The 14,914-nt window shown below is 40.8% G+C and overlaps 1 protein-coding gene across 1 annotated transcript; it reads right to left on the bottom strand.

Moving 5' to 3' along the window:
• Positions 1-4,464: 4,464 nt before the first annotated feature.
• SUMO1 (small ubiquitin like modifier 1) lies at positions 4,465-13,930 on the bottom strand. Its single transcript, XM_054070463.1, has 5 exons — positions 13,783-13,930; positions 8,915-8,989; positions 7,582-7,659; positions 5,639-5,710; positions 4,465-4,699 (listed from the first exon to the last, which is right to left on the bottom strand). Exons 1-5 carry the CDS (start codon positions 13,792-13,794, stop codon positions 4,631-4,633), a joined length of 306 nt encoding a protein of 101 aa, XP_053926438.1. The 5' UTR covers positions 13,795-13,930; the 3' UTR covers positions 4,465-4,630.
• Between the last annotated feature and the right edge of the window lie 984 nt (positions 13,931-14,914).

Here is a 14,914-nt window from a genome sequence, read left to right as displayed (position 1 = left end):
CAGTCCATCGGAGCAGATTCCAGCACAGCACACTTCTAGAACTAACGCAGGAACCGAGAGTCTGTGTACCACATACTGAAATGCTGCAAATAGCATAGCAGGACTTCTTAAGGGAAGCCAAGATCAGTTTGTCAGGCATGAAGTAACACCAGGGACAACAGGACACACGTAAGCTACAGCTGAGCAAGAAAACTAGTCTCCTGCTTGCTCTATTCATATTCATGTTCCTCTGTTGAAGCAGAACATACTGTCCCACAATGTATTGAATGTAAGCTGACATGTTCTTCCCTAGCCCATTCCAAAACGTGCTCAAAGCCAGCTCCCTGGGAAGTCTGATCTCCTGTCCAGGCTCAGTGCCTCAAATGCACTGTATGCACTGTGGCAAAGAAACTGCCAGTGAACCAGCAACAAGCTAAGTGTGTGTTTCACATCAAAGCACCAGCTTTCTAACCCAAAGAGCAATTCTGACCTGTGCCTGCAATCCACTTTATTAACAGCTTGCAGGCAAAGAACAGAGCAGATCTGAAGCAACATGAGCAATACTAATAGAAGCTACTCGACTAGAACACAGTCTGTGTTCCTCATCCATAGGTGTTTTCTTATTTTCAGCTGCTTGAAAAACTAGGCCTGACAACCATAAAAAAGAATAAACAAATGCTTGGTGCTAGAAATCCGTTGTAAGAAAGTACTTTCAGCTTCAGTCTAATTCAAGGTTGCAACCCGATTCAAAAGAGGAACAAAGTTCCTCTTCGGATAGGTGCTACTCATTCACAAATTATTTTCCCACACTGCAACAGCAGCCAGCACACACCTCTTATTCATAGCAAGTAAAGGCATTCATGTCTTATCAGCCAGCAGAAATGAATCCAGACAGGCTTCTTGAAGTGCTTCTTGAAGTTTATATTTTGCTGCTTCATCCTGGATTCTTTGGTCTATTTTGTGCTAAGAGAAAACAACGGAATTACCAGTTGACAAAAGGTATGAAGACCTCAATGCTGACTTTCAGAGGAATCCTCCAAACCACTAAATTGCAATAAACATGCTGCTGCGTAAGAAAAGGCTAGATTTCATCATCAATGATGACAGAGAAACCACAGCAAAATAAGAACTTTCTTCCTCATAAATCAGGTTTATCTTATTTTCTACTTCCCTAATATTATCTAACATAAAGTGTAACATCTATAGATCCACATTCACATTGCAGTTCCTGTAGAGTCTCCCCTGCGGAAAAGAGCAATCATTTTTTGCAGCCTCTAAATTGAAGCTGAACTTTACTAAATTAAATATGCATTAAGTACTGGTTCTAAAAGGAAAACAAAACCAGATTACACTAATTCCAACTTGCAGTATTCCTACAGCTCTCTGTATGGTGCCTCAGAAGCTCGTCTTCTCATTTAAGAAAACTTATCTGAACAGCAATAATTCAGAAGTTCGTGAAGACGATGCACAGGTCAGCACAGGTATTTTAGCATTCCATTCTTAAAAAAAGTATTCACTTAAAGTAGGAAAAGTTAAAAACTACTATACAGTTGCAGGACTTTAAAACAATACATAATCAAAATCTGTGACATTAGTTTTCATCATTATGTGACATCCTAACGGAAGCCCAAATCCTGCCAACATTTACATATTTAAACTTCAAAAAAAATCTCATTCTGTCAAACTGATGATCATTTAGATATATTTATATTCAAGAGAAATCCTTTAAACAACCAGCTTTAAGAAAAATCTGTTGAGACTGACAATTTTGTGAAGTGCTTATCAAAACAGCTTATCTATGCTATCATAGTGAATATTAAATATACTAATTTCACTACTAGGAGTAAAATAAGGATTAGCTTCTACCTTCCACCACATAACTGACTCAATGAAGGTAGTTTCATTCCCCCACCATCACTTTTAAAAAAAACAAACTTAACAAGCCATCATCAGCTGAACTCAGTTCTAATATACAGGTAAGCACAAAGACAAAGCAAAATTGCAGGAGGAAAAAAATATTTTCCTCTGTTTTTTTTCTAATATGAAGGCAAATCTGACTTCCAGTCCTGTGCTTTAAAGCTACTAGTGGTTTAGAACTCCACTCCAGACCATCTTTTCAAAAAGGAATTATTTGAAAAGTATAAGCTCTTCTACAGAAATGAAGACAATTCAAGTCTGTCTACTCTTTGGCTTCAAAATTCAGGTTTTATTTCAATGTAAAGCTTCCAAGAATGAACCTCCTTAATAAGGGCACTAGTGCACCCGTGTAGCACGTGTATCTTCAATTTACATGAAGCTCTCAATACTGATCTTTGAAGCAGAGTACAGTTTTCCTGTTACTATTATTCCATCAAGTTTTAACAGTACAGATATTGCTTTAGACCAGCAGCTCCGTTGAGGCACAGCTCTCTGAGGCTTCACAACAAGTCTGAGAAAGAGGTCAAATCATTTTGTCACTGGTACCATATCCACTCTATAAAGAGATGTATTTTAGGACAAGGTTACACAACAGCAAGAACTTCGCCTTGAGCTTCATCGTACAGAAGCTGCATTCGGCAGAAAACCCTCCTCCATAGTCTCAGGAGAGCTAAATGCAGTGCTTCAGCTAGAAAGCTGACAGAAATGAGAATATAACATATTTGGAAGAGGACAGTGAACAGTAAGGAGCAAAGAAAGTTGGTGCAGTAACTAGAGTCAAACCCAGGGGATATGGTTTCTGTTCTCAGTTCCACTTTCAGCTTCCAGAGGGACCCAAGTAAACTGCTGTCCCCTGTGCCTCAGTTCCTAATTTGCAGAAGAGGAATAAAGGGAAATTATCTACTAGCAAGAGCATTATAGGAATTTAAATTAGAAGATGATCTGATAATAATCACAAGGCTGTTTTACTTCTGGTATTGTAAAGCAGATATATTTAGTATTCTACAAAAGCAATTTGAGATAAGTGCAAAGAAGTCACGGTTCTACAACACAGTAGCAATCCTTCTTCCCACCTAAGAATGGAATTGCATAGAATACTTCAATAAAACCTCATATTCTGACATTTTGTAAACAAAAAATTTAATCTTTAAAAAATTGTTTAGCACAACTATGTGTACAAAAGTATTACTAAAGCAGAAACAGGACACAAAACACAAGCATGAAAGAAAATGCATTTCTAGCTTTACAGCAAGTGCTATAAAAACTAATCATTCAAACCCTGCAATTTCTTTCAAGTATGCCAGCACTAAAAAGTGTCTTCAGATGAAGATGGCATTCATAGTGAACTTGATTTACCAAACCAAATCAGAAACAAATCCTATTTATCTGCAGAAAGGCTGAAGCAGGGACAGTGCAAACACCTCTCCACACTACCCTGCCCATAACTTCCCATTTGAGTTTGAACATCTAACATGTTCTCAAAACTGACCGCTTCAAGCCTGCAGGTAGCTAGAACCTGCGGTGGACCATCATAATGATGCCTGATAAACTATCATTACACTTTCATGTCATCCATCATAGAGAGATGATTTAAAGGTACCATTATCATATGAAATACAGACATTAAAACTCATCTTTGTATTTCCTTCCAAGCTGTATTTTCAGTTTACCTTTCATGCATGAAGTGAAGCTGTACGTAACTATGTGAATATTCTCTAACAAGAAAAGAGACTCAATCACCTGCAAACCAAGCAGATCAAGTGTTTTACGAGGGCAAGCAGAAAACTTTTTTTTTTTAAAGAAAAAATGAGGTATATTTGCAGAGCACATTTTTTTCCTGGCCTCAACATATAGTTATTGGAAAAGCATGCCCTAATTATAACTTTGTATGGGTTTGCTCATTTCCAAACACTTGAAAAGAAAATGCAATTGTTTATAAAATTGTTTTTCTTGTTTATTTTAAATGAAGCTGGTACAGACAGTGTCCATTCAAAACCCACATCCCAGGCCAAAAGGTACAAACAAGAGTGTCAAAGTAACACCAGTTGTCTGCTGTGAACATTCTTGCATTAATACCTGCATGTACTAATTGCTATATGAAGTTAAAATGCTTCTGGGCTCTTCTGGCAAGATTTAAGAATCATTAGGGTTTTCAATTTCATGTCTTCAGCAAAGCCATCTCTGGAGCAAGGTACAGATGACAACAGTTCTAGCTTTTCCATTTCCAACTTGGCAATCTTCTTCATTGGGCCATCAGCACAATTTAAGCAAAATAGCTCTGAGTTATAGATACACAATTTCTCCACAGTTTAGTTCTCTGAAAAACTTCATCTCGCACTGAAAGTTATAGTCCAAGAGTGAAACAGTCACACATCAAAACTTCAGGGCAGATATGGAAGTCATTAAGAACACTCGCCCACCTGGCAGATCTTACAGCCTTCGTGCCTGAAATGCACGAACCCAGTGAACAAATGCATGTGTGTACGCGTATTTCTAAAGGGGAGGGCAGAAGGGAAGAGGGGAGCAAGGCTGCAGCTGGATCACAGAAGTTCAGCACAATGAAAACAGAAACAATAGTGTATAATGAGCACGAGAAGTCAAAATACCAGACGTTTGAAAATAAAATCCCAGAGATGGGGTGCCAGTTTCAATTCAGTGTTGAACACCACATTACAAAAGAACTATTATTTAAAAATAAAAAAGGATTAAGGGGGAAGAAAACAAACAGAAGGATCTAGACTGTTGAGTGACCCCCCGTCTGTTCCTGATAAACTTCAATCACATCTTCCTCCTCCATCCCCAGCTGTGAGAACAGAGAAAAACAGCATATAATTGTTACAAATCTGGTGTACTGAATTCAGAACAGGTCCTAGACAAGTTATACAATGTTTTTTTCCTCCGCCCCATCATTATTCAAAGGGGTGAAACGTTTCAGTCACCATCTGACTAGCCAAAACTCATGTTTTCAGTCCTTTTCTTTCAGTCTCGTATATCTCAAAGCAAAAGCCTTATTAGTGAACTCTAAATCCGTTTGTGGAACAGTACACATCAGCCTGAAAGCTGCTAGCTTTACCTTTCTCTAAATCCCTTCCTGGGCAACAGATGCACCAGAATGTAACCATCACAGTGACTGCACCAGCAGCACAGCCACGTGAATTATATATAGCATGCTGCTTGCTCACAATACAACTAAGACCTACAGCTTGCAACTCAAAGCCTGTTTACAGCTTTTCTCTAAAGAGGGTAACTTGTTCAGTTCCAGAGTACATATTTATCTGATTTTTCAGAAGGTCATGATTCTAACAGTATTTTTTCCTGTTTGGTGATAACAATTGGTGGAAGTCACACAGGATAGCAGAAGTAACCTTTCTGTTTACTTACACTTTCATCTGATAAATGTGAACTAAATATATATATTTATTCCCAAGTCACACTGAAGTTCTAGCTCAACAACTGGCAAGTTACCTTAGTTTTTTTCCTATGGTAAGCAGTGACTACACTCTCCCTTCTGATACGACACACGAAGATCCAATCAGCCTCTTTCTGAACTGCTTATTAGCCATATTAAGGATTCCAGCTAGACAAAGTCAGATAATTTGACTGAATGTAGTCCAAAAGGCTGGCTAATTTTAAAGCAACACTTTCACATTCTGGTTAGCAGTCTAGCAGAAGAGAGAAACTGACCCATGAGGTTTTTAGTTTCTTCAGTGAACTATATAACACTTTCTAGAAAGGAACTCACCTCCTTGGGGGTATGATTATCAGTAATTCTCTGACCCTCGAAGAGGAACCTGAGTGAATTCATTGGAACACCCTAAAAAACAAAAGGATGTACAAGAAAAAAAGCTTATTGAAACTCATACGGATTTACAAGAAAAATATTTTTAATAAAAGCAACACACATGAAAATCAAAAAAGGAAGTGTTAGTTCCTGTCACACAGTGAGCTCAGGTACTCTGTCAGAACTATATAGACTACAAAGAAGTATCTCAAGGAAGAAGACAGTGCTGAAATGAGAGTGCATTCCGAAGTCTCGCTGGAGTTGCAGCTCAACAGCTTGGAGCTTCCCTTAGCTTTTTCCCTTGTCTTACACTCTCCCTTCCAAGACAACATTACACATGAAGGTCCTGTCTTTCTGAACTGCATATCAACCTTATTAGAGATCTTAAGACAACATGACAAGAAGAACATGACATTTACTTCATTAACTCCTACCCTTGCTTTCCCAATGTTATATCACCATAGGAAGGAACGGCAATTTTTACCATATCAGTTTTGCAAAAGCTCTATGCTGGGGACAAAGAGGAGCAGAACTGAGGTGGAAAAAATGGAATACTGTTCACAGAGAGAAATGAGCATCCCAATGGTAAATCAAGTTAAGTTTCAGTACGTCTATCATACAGTGTGCCTGTGTTGTGGCAGAAAATCCTACCTCACCTCAAAAGATGAGGCAAACACTTCACCATTTTCATCTCTTTCAAGTTATGAGCAAAACAAACAAGTGAAACACAGCCTGTTCTGTGCATCAATTCAATCTCAGAAATATTGCTTGCAAATAACTAAGCAAAAAAATTCACAGGTAAGAATAGCTCTTCACACTGCTCCAACAATCCCTCTGGCCAATTTGGAAGCAACATCCATGGTCCCTTTACCAGAGAAAGGCTACTTGACACCACAAACCCTACTGACTGCTGATGAAGAAAATCAGACTCTCTGGGACTCAGCCCAGCAGACACATAGCTGAGTTCATTCAAACAATTATTGCTTTCATAAAAAAAAGAATTCCAGACACGTGTTTTCAGTCAATAAGAGTGCTGCATGAATTATTTCCAACTTTAAAATTTCAAGGCTTTAAAATGAATGATCATTTTGGATTTGGCTACAAACATATTTGGTGTTTGATCTTTTCTCTCTTCCTACTCCAGAAGGACAGCAAAAAAGAACACATTCTACAAAACAACACTTCAATTGACCAGTTCAACTTGTCTCAAGGTATTAAGAAAAAAAAAAAAAAGTATTGCTTCTTATGATTATATCCCCTGAAGTGAACTCCACCACAGTTACTCAAGAAAAGGCCACACAAAGCATCTATCCCCAAAGCTGAGGGTAAACTAGGCCAGGGCTTCTGGAAATAGCAGCAGTGAATCCACAGTATGTGCCACAGAATCTGGAAGTAAAGATATACTTTCATTCTGTAACAGTAGTTACTATTTACTTATGTCCACAATTAACATTGCAGATTTCTTTAACTTAGGGCATAATAGCTGGTGTTAATCCATTACCACATCAACAGCTGTCACAATGCCCAAGGCTGCTCTCACCCTCAGCTGCAGTACTCAACAACTTTAAGATAATTTTGCTTGAAGATCTTACAGTAACTATAAATGCATGCCTGGGCATCTTAAAATGAAACTTCTATGTCTTCTGAGCAGCCACTATGTATTTTCCAAGAGTAAATTTAACTTACTACAAAATCCACAACTGTTTTAAATAGAAACATTTTTACTTCTCAAAGAAATTACATCAGTTTTATTTGTACTGTCAGATACCTGTCCTGCTGGTAACTAGACAGAAGCTTGACTGCCTCAACTAATGTCTTTATTCAAGAGAATGGTGAGAAATTAAAGTTAAATCATTTAGCTTTTTTCCTCCTTTTTGAAGAGAGATGGTCATTGTTTCACAAACCTGTCTCTGACAGTATGATTCTTTGAGTTTCTTGAGGTGCGTTGTCATTTTCACCTTGAAGTGAATTTCACTGCTGTCCTAAGAACAGAAAAGAAAAAAGTTACTCTCTTTGTAGTAACTGCTTACCTGTGCTACTCTTAAGACTTCCATTGAGAAAAACTTACATAAAACTAAGACAGAATGCAGTTTAACTATCATCGTGCATACCTTGGTGCATCATAAAATAACCTCCAGGATGATTTATCAGTCACTAAATTCACTGTACATTCCACAGGAAGCTCTATTTCAAACCAGATGGCAAAACATAGCCTTCGGCTCACTATGGAGGTTTTGGATTTGAAAGTACTAAAAACCATACGTGGTTCAGTCTGTGCTTCCATCTTTACTCAGTTGATGTGCTTATGAAATACAAACATACATATGCAGGGGACTTCTGCTCCAAGATTCCACGGGAGACAAGTTAAAGCTTGCACTTAAAAATGTGTACAAAACCTTGTTCAGTTAGAGTAATTATCTGCAAGTTCGGATATAGACAGACTTGGCAAAACAGCACTAACCTAAGGAGAAATCTCAGGTCTCACTATTCTACAGCTCTCCATACCAACCATAATATAGGAACTAACTAGAACTGTCAAAATTGCTACAGATGAAACAGACTGCAGATGGATCCACGAAAAAAGCATGTGGGTCACATGTAGTTTTTGAACGTGTTCTCATCATCGCAGATTAAACCAGCAAGAGGTAAACTGGTTTGAGTTAGTTCTACTTTAAGTCATCTGTCTCCACTCAACAGCACAGCAATTACGCTAATACTCCAAACAATACTGAGTTAAGTCACATGAGCTAAGGGTTCTTTGCACAGAAGGACTTCTGTTCAGGAAAGATCAAAATGCACATTCCAACACAACTTGAATTCAGACTTATAATCCACCATTCACATCTACCAACGTGCCAGCCAACAGAATCATCTTCATATCCCTGCCCAAGGAAGCTGACCTCATGCTTAGTATAGTATATGAACTCTGAAAACATGAAATGATTGATTTTATCACATATTTGATTCGTGTCCTTGAGTAAATTAATCCCTTAATGCATCAGGTCCCCTAGTTGTAAGATGGGGATCACACTGACAAAATCCTGACTCGTAAGGATAAATTACTCAAGCTTTTAAAAAAAAAAAAAAGCCACCAGAGAGTACACTGACACACATTACTGGCAATTGGTAAGAAGTTTACGGCAGGGGAGGATCCACACTGAAGAATCACCAGCATCCACTTTCGTTTGTTCATTTCTACAATACCAAAACTCACACCTTGACCAAAAGTCAACCCACCTGCCCGATGACTTTGAGTTTAATGTATTCTCCTTCTTTCTTATCTCCTAAGTCCTCAGCTGAAGGTTTTGCTTCCTGTAACAAAAACATTTAAAAAACCCAGTTAGTTCAATACTTATTTTCACTGGACAGTATGACAGCTGTCAACCTCCTTATTACATGAAATCAGACTATCCAAGGCACCTTATTTCCCCCTTTCTGCATATGAAAATACTAGCAACACAGTATTACAAAAGGCTGTCTGTATGCCTGCAGAAAGTTAATTAATGAAGGAAGAGAAGCAGTGAAGAACACAAGAGATGAGACAAGAATCATTCGGAAATAATGACGGATGCAAAAATGAGAGGTATGATTTTATACCACTAATTCCTAGTCAAGAGCAAAAAAAGAAAAGGGAAGTGGACTAAGAGGCTCAGATATTTGACAGAATAAAAAAAACATTGTGAGGAGAGTAAACAGAACACTTTTGACACCCTATCCGTGTCAAGAGTGAATCATGCAAACATTTTTCAGTCTATTGTATGAACAGCAGTCTCTACTTTCAAAAGGATGGTGAACCACCTTCTTTTCTACGACTAAAACAACATCAGGTAACAGCTTCATCGCAGCATGTTTGTTTTAAGACCATAATTCTTAAAAGTTCTTAAAAGTTGCAGTTTAAGTGTTTTGATATCTTTCCAGATTAAGAATTAATTGTACAGACAAGTTTGTTTTAACAACTTGAGTGCTAAAGCTCATGAAAAGGGTTTAAGTGCTATGTTCTAAGACACAAATTAAGGACATCAAAGTTTTCACATTGGCTGCTGACAGACAACACAAGTGAGAGATCACATACTATTAACCCCATCCCTTGCCTGTCACCAGATATTCTGTCTCAGGCCTTCAGTTATGTTCTGCTGCAGCACAAACTGATTTTACACAGACAGTGCCTCAGGTCCAGAAGGTGCTCAATAAAGAAATCTTCCTAAGCAGTAAGAAACAAGGATACCCTACTGATCAGGTTTCAAATCAATCTTCCTTTTATGTTTTATTGCTTAACACAGTGCACAAAAGCAAAACATGTACACATCATGCCTAGCACATATGTTTTCCCAGCCCTTAAAGGGACGAGCAATTATACAGAAATATAATTTGTCTGGTTGGACTTGAACTTTAGGACCAAGTGCCAAAAACACATACTAACCTTCTGTATTAAGCCCATCCAGACAGGTCTCTCTCTCCAGATTAAAGTGGCAGACAAGCTTTTTCAAGCAAATTTTTTGTCTTTTTTTTTTCCTTAAAGAGGTTAAACACACACAACTTCTTTGAATGTTAAAAGTTCAGGGAAAAGCAGGGGATACAGTCTGCAAACACCTTCCTGATCTGCACCAGTCTCCGTCTGGAGAAAGGAAAGAGAGAGGAAGTGCTCTTTGTATCAGTTTGACTCACTGCCTCAACCCAGTTCCATTCAGCTTCTGTGATGACAAAGAAGTAGGAGCCAAAGATACCAACCAGTTTGAACATGCTCCCCACCAGTTCTCCCTCTCTCATATATCTGAACTCTAACCCCATGGGACTACTTGCAGGAATAAAAAGACACTGGTTTCCGCTCTTGACTAAAGAGAGGAAGAAAAACAAGAACCTACAACTTGTTCCAATAACTTACACAAACAGCAGTTTTCTTGTCTGTGTGCAGGATTACCAACCTCTAGGAATCAAAGATTCAGATCTCTACCGATCTCAAGTCTGTAACATCAAAAATATCTCCTGTTTTTGTTACTCCTGAAAGAATTCATAAGAACATCCTGTCCCTTTCACATGACATCTCAGGTCAGTCACTGTCTTATTTCACTTTGTGTAAGAACCAAACTGTACAGCTGCACATTATTCCAGGAGCAGAAGCATTTGTAGGAGCCTATAGAGTTCTGTGTATTGTACACATCTACCTACTTAGCTTTCCAAAACAAATCATCCTGTACAAGGTATGACAAATCATCATTGCTGCTACGACAGCACCTCCGGCCAATAAGAGTGCAAAGCAATGATTCATAAGATGTTTGATTCCTACCCTCTGGGAAAGAGGGCTCTAGTACTAAAAACAAACAGGGGAAGCAGCAAACAGTAAAAAAAGCAAAGGGAAATGGAGTCTCAAAACATCAAAATGCTCATTTAAAGCCCCAGCAACCTCTAAGCCACAAAATAAGAGCCAAGAGTTGTAATTTCAGGAAAAGAGAAATAAGAAGTAAAAGCTTAAAAAAAGCAATATTTTTTAAATCAGTACACAACAAGACCCAGCAAGTCTGAAACAGCTCCCCGCATTCTGTCTGTGAACTATACTGCCATTCAAAGCCAAATGGTAAAGCCAACACAAAGACACTTAAGAACAAAGAATGCAAGGAGATTGTTACTAAACTCTGAGCATTCACTAACAAAATCCTGGATCAGCAATCCGCAAGCAAGCCTCCAGACTTTTAGTTGCACTGTGAAAAGAACTGGTGTTTAAGGCACCTCATGAAACAGTATACATGGCAAGACTATCATACAAGCAGAACAGGAATACCATAACACTCTGAATTCCAACTTTTCAGTAGATGCCTAAAGTTTTTAAGGTTTCATTCCACAGTTTTCCTAAACAGCATGAAATGAGGTTCATAGTACCATCTCACATTTACATATCAACACTAAATTTATGACCTTAAAAAGCACCCTAAGTTCCTTGGATAAAAGACACCCGCATAGCTAATGCAACAAATGAAACCCCTAACTCAACACTGTAAGGCAGTATATTGCAAGTTTCCTCCTCCAGTTTTCCAAAGTGCTCACACTTCCAACGTCCAAGCTTAAAAAAAACTATACTCTGCACACTTCAGATAGCCTTTAAAAAAATTAACAAAACCAAAATTTATAAAGGAATAGGACTTCAACACACTGACACAGCAAGTTAACTTTTAGATTTGTTATAGGAGTGGAAAAATGCACATATATATATATCCTCCTAACTAGTAGTAAATGAACAGATGACAATGCCAGCATCAAGATTCTATTAAAGCAAAGCCAGCCCAAGACCACTGAAGGGACAGGAAAAACAATTCTTTTTATTTCTGCTTAGATTTCACCAAGCAGCCACAAGGTTTTTTTTCCAAGTTTAGCCTTCTTGCAAACATTTTCACTCATCATAAAAGTCAATATCCGATTGCAAATAAAGTAACTAAATCAAGCATGCTTCTTTACACTAAAAGGTCAAGCCAAAATTATTGCAATTGGTGACAAATTATGTCCTCTTAATTCCACAGCTGAAAAACACCATAAGCAATCCACAGTTTTGGGTAATCCAGTTATTCCTGTATATTACGTGTATATATATATATTCCTGTAGGACTGATAAACACAGGAATGAGTTTTACAGCACTGCATTACCACATGTTATACTGTTACTTTAGCATCTATTTAGCTCTTGTTGCACAGTTCCACCAGAAGTGAATGACACAAGATGTTAAGCTTACTTATTACAAAAAAAATATGCAAGGTCCTTAGTCAAAAACTTGAAGACACTTACAAAAAAAGTTATCATATACAATTAATTTGACAAACTTCAAACACTTTCAAAGAACAAGCAAGCATGTGTTTTATCAGAACCTGCTTGGAGAAGGAATTACCTAATGAAAGTTGCTATGTGTTTGTTATAACATGCCTTAGTTCACAAATGCAGAGAGCTACAGAGCAGGTCACGTGAAGATCAGTCTACAAAATCTAGTTCAGAATTTGTCTTCTCTTTACGCAGCCACTTCCATGTATTTTACAACACTGGAAGCATGTCCCGGTGGATACCAACAATAGCTGCACTCCTGACTGTGCTCTCCCAAGCAGAAGTATAGCAACACTATCCCAACCAGCAGAGCAACATCATGCTTGGAAGTCAGAGGTGGAGAAGACCACCAGTGCATACTGCAATGGTTTCCATTCACATCTCTAGGCTATTCCTTAAAGCAGACACAGTTTATCCCGAGTTTACCCTTGCCTTTGGACACTTCTAATTTTTGGCTCGCACTAGTACTATTCTTGACTTCACAGCTCTGCAAGAAACGTTTGTAGATGCTGACACTGATTTTTTCCAAAGTGGGATCATCACAACAAATTAAGAAAACTGCCATATGAAGGCAATACATAAAACATAAAGCAAAACAAAATTAAAACCGGAATGCTGAGTTAACTTTCCACCAGTAGGTCACATAGCCTGAAGCAATAGTTGTACGCAAAGGACTGTATACATGCTATGCCAAGCGAGCCGGGAACTTGCAGCACAAGTAACTATTTAACTCCCCGGTCGAGAAGGCGGAATTGACAAGAACGTAACGATGTACAGGACACGGTCTCAGTGAAGGACGGTGTTTAACACAGGCAAGCAACGCTCAGCTAAGAAAGCCTGGGGTTTTTTTCCCCTCCTCCTTTCGCATTCCTAGGGCAAACACGGGACCTGCCAGGTCTAGCCTAACACGCACAAACCCGCTCCGGGGGAAAAGCATCCGACTACACTCCCGGGAAACGGAAATCGAAAGGGAACAACTGTTGTGCGACACCGCTCACCCCCCGCAGCACTCCCGGGTTTCCAGGCCCGGGGCCGCGCCGGCGGCGATCGCCGAGCGGGGCCCGCGGGGCCTCCCCTGCTCCAGCCCGCGGATCCCACCCCCGAAATCCCCTGACAGACGGGGAGCGGGGATTAAAATACGGGGGAGGAGAGGGGGAAGGGCTCGGCCACAGCCGGAGATCGACACCCACCCCCTCCCCGAGGAGGGCAAAGGCCGGCGCCTCCCGGGTCGCCCCTCCGAGCGCGAGGCCGCTGAGAGGAGAGGGCGGCCGCCCTGCTGCCCGCTCGCGGGTGCCGGCGGTACCTGGTCCGACATGGCTCGGCCCCGTTGCGTGCAGGCTCAGCTGGGCCCGGCGGCGCTGCGCTCCTTTCTCTGCCCGCAGCGCAAACACAGGCCACGGCGCGGGCGGGACTTCCGGTGCGTCTGCGCGCACTTCCGCCCGCCGGCCCCGCCTCCCCAGGGAGGGCGCTGCTCTCCCCGGCCCGCCACCCCTAGGCCCGGCGGGGAGGAACGGGGTCTTCATGGGAATATGGGATGGTTTGCGTTGGGAGGGAGCTCGGGGCCCATCCAGTTCCAACCCCCCTGCCATGGACAGGGACACCTCCCACCAGGCCAGGCTGCCCAAGGCCCCATCCAACCTGGCCTTGAACACCTCCAGGGATGAGGCAGCCACAGCTTCCCTGGGCAACCTGGGCCAGTGCCTCACCATTCTCACAGGGAAGAATTTATTCCTAATGTCCAATCTAAATCTTTCCCCTTCCAATTTAAAGCCATTCCCTCTCATTCTGTCGCTACATGCCCTTCTAAACAGTCCCGCTTCAGCTTTCTTGTAGTCCCTTCAGGTACTCTATAAGCTCTCCTGGGAGCCTTCTCCAGACTGAACAACTCCGACTCTTTCAGCCTGTTCTCATAGCAGAGGTGCTCCAGCCCTCGCATTATCTTTATAGCCAACTCTGGACCCATTCCAACAGCTTCATCTCCTTGTGTTGATAATTCCAGAACTGGACACAAGACTCCAGATGAGGTCTCATGAGAGGGGAATAAAGGAGGAGAATCCCCTCCCTTGACTTGCTGGCCGCGCTGCTTTTGATGCAGCCCAGGACACGGTTGGCCGCCTGGGCTGCCAGTACACATTGCCGGCTCCTGTCAAGCTTCTCATCAACCAGCACCCCCAAGTCCTCCTCAGGGCTGCTCTCAACCACATCATCCCCTAGACTGCAGTGAAGCCACAGATTGTCCTGACCCACATGTAGGACCTTGCACTTGTCCCTGTTGAACTTCATGAGGTTCTCAGAGGCCCACTTCTCCAGCTTGTCCAGGTCCCTCTGGATGACATCTCATCCTCGCAGTGTGGCAACTACACCACTCAGCTTGGTGTCACCTGCAAACTCACTGTAGGTGCACTCAATCTCGCTGTCTATATCACTGATGAAGA

The sequence above is a fragment of the Cuculus canorus genome, chromosome 6 (assembly GCF_017976375.1).
Source record: "Cuculus canorus isolate bCucCan1 chromosome 6, bCucCan1.pri, whole genome shotgun sequence".
Classification (NCBI taxonomy): Eukaryota; Metazoa; Chordata; class Aves; order Cuculiformes; family Cuculidae; genus Cuculus; species Cuculus canorus.
This window is presented reverse-complemented; position numbering and strand designations above follow the sequence as displayed.